Below are 2,441 nucleotides of genomic sequence, written 5' to 3' on the forward strand. Positions count from 1 at the left end.
CAGTCCCCGTCTCGCGGCGGCGGCGGCGGCGGCGCGGGAGATCCATCGGCCTCGTCGCGCACGAACTCCGCGCCGGCCCACGACCCCGCGTGCCGGATCGAGGGGGGGGACCCCCGTTCGGGGGCCGTTGCTGCTCCCCCCAACTCGTCGGCCCCTTGGAGACGCTCGCGGCTGCCGCCCAGGTGGTGGCGGTGGCGGTGACGGTGACGGTGGCGCGTGGCGGTGGTGCGGGCGCAGGCGGCCAGCACGCCCAGGCACAGCTCTTGGGCGCTGCTCGCGCGGCGAAGCCTCGGGGCAGCGCCGCAGACGCCGCCGGGCTTGACGGCCAGCGCGGAGTGCATCGCGGCAGCCTGGTCGCTCGCTCGCAAGCTCGGCTACTCATCCACCCGCTCGCCCGCTTAGCTAGCCGCTTAGACACCCACCCGCCCGCAGGCTCAGCTACCCACTCACCCACCCGCTCGCTCACCTACCCACCCAACCACCCGCTCGCTCACCTCCCCACCCACCCGCACGCTCGCTCACCTATCCACCCACCCGCCCGCTCGCTCGTTCACCTACCCACCCACCCGCCCACACGCTCGGCTACCCACCCACCCGCCCGCCCGCTCACCTAACCACCTACCCACCTACCCGCCCGCACGCTCACATACCCGCCCGGCTACCCGCCCGGCTACCCGCCCGCCCATCCACTCGCTCGCTTCACCAGCTGCTTGCTCGATCGCCAGCTCAACTACATCACCCACCCACTCACCTAACCACCCAGCCCGCCACCATCCTGCCCGTCCGCCTACTCACCCACCCAACCACTAACTCAATCACCCACCCAACCACCCACCCAACCACTAACTCAACCACCCACCCAACCACCTACTCAACCACGAACCCAACCACCCACCCAACCACTAACTCAACCACCCACCCACTCACCTATCCACTCACCCAACAAGCTACTCAATCACAAACTCCCTCGCCCACACTGACACCAGATAGTTCACGCAGCCGCGAGACCACTCAACTGCCCACCTCCTCAACTGCTCAGCCACTCACAAAACCTGTCCATCCCTCAACTGCCCAGCCACTCAAATGTTCACCCAGCCGCCTTGCCACGCACCCACCCCACCTACCCGCCGATCCGCCTATCGCCCCCCGCTCAGCCAGTCAACCGCGCACCCACTCACCCTCACCCGCCTACCCACACCACCACCCACACCACCCTCCCTGCCCACCCACCCACCCACCCCACCACGCAGTGGCCACCAACCCCTGTTCGCTCTCGCGCCACCCACATCCACGGCTGCCGTCCCCCCGCCACGGCGTTTCCCAGCGCTCCGGTACCATCAGCAGCCCGCGGCGGACGACTTCAACGAGCGGTGGCGATGTCAGCGGCGATGTCGATGTCAGTGGCGATGTCGGTGGCGATGTCAGCGGCGATGTCAGCGGCGATGTCAGTGGCGATGTCAGTGGCGATGTCAGCGGCGAGCGGCGAGCGGAGCAACGAGACCGCGGGGAACTGAGGCCGGCCGCGCCCGTCGCTCGCGACCTCTCGCGGGCGAGGCCTCCGGCACATCGGCTCGGATTCACCGGTGGTGGTGGCGCCTCGGTTGGGTGGGTGGGGGGGGAGGGTTACGCAACTGGCCGCTGCTTCGAGCTCCGGCGTCGATTGCTCGCGGCGTTGTCCCACCGCTCGACTCCCACGGGGTGGGGGAGGAGGCGGGGGAGGGAGGGGGAGAGGCGCTCTCTCTCCCCCTCTCTCACTCTCACTCTCTCTCTCTCTCTCTCGTTCCTCGGCGTCTCGTTGCGACCTTCACCGCGACCCCGTTGCCCGTTGGGAGAGGGGCACTCGTGATCGGCGCCAGCCGGAGCGGCGAGGGAGACCAGGAGAGAGAGAGGGGGGGGACCACGTGGAGAGTGGGAGACCGGGAGAGTTGGAGACCGGGAGAGTTGGAGACCGGGAGAGTTGGAGACCGGGAGAGTTGGAGACCGGGAGAGTGGGAGACTGGGAGAGTGGGAGACCGGGAGAGTTGGAGACCGGGAGAGTGGGAGACTGGGAGAGTGGGAGACTGGGAGAGTGGGAGACCGGGAGAGTTGGAGATCGGGAGAGTTGGAGACCGGGAGAGTGGGAGACCGGGAGAGTTGGAGACCGGGAGAGTTGGAGACCGGGAGAGTTGGAGACCGGGAGAGTGGGAGACCGGGAGAGTGGGAGACCGGGAGAGTGGGAGACCGGGAGAGTTGGAGACCGGGAGAGTGGGAGACCGGGAGAGTTGGAGACCGGGAGAGTTGGAGACCGGGAGAGTTGGAGACCGGGAGAGTGGGAGACCGGGAGAGTGGGAGACCGGGAGAGTGGGAGACCGGGAGAGTGGGAGACCGGGAGAGTGGGAGACCGGGAGAGTTGGAGACCGGGAGAGTTGGAGACCGGGAGAGTTGGAGACCGGGAGAGTTGG

The 2,441-nt window shown here is 68.2% G+C and overlaps 1 protein-coding gene across 1 annotated transcript in view; it reads left to right on the forward strand.

The window, feature by feature from the left end:
- Positions 1–402, forward strand: part of LOC133357441 (disks large homolog 1-like) — an 18,609-nt gene extending 18,207 nt beyond the window's left edge. The window contains exons 11-12 of the mRNA XM_061575390.1: positions 4–197; positions 238–402. Coding sequence (XP_061431374.1) covers positions 4–197; positions 238–402 — 359 coding nt within the window. The remainder of the gene's footprint in view (positions 1–3; positions 198–237) is intronic.
- The last annotated feature ends 2,039 nt before the right edge of the window (positions 403–2,441 follow it).

The sequence above is a fragment of the Lethenteron reissneri genome, chromosome 58 (assembly GCF_015708825.2).
Source record: "Lethenteron reissneri isolate LAM-NWPU_2019-01 chromosome 58, ASM1570882v1, whole genome shotgun sequence".
Taxonomy (NCBI): domain Eukaryota; kingdom Metazoa; phylum Chordata; class Hyperoartia; order Petromyzontiformes; family Petromyzontidae; genus Lethenteron; species Lethenteron reissneri.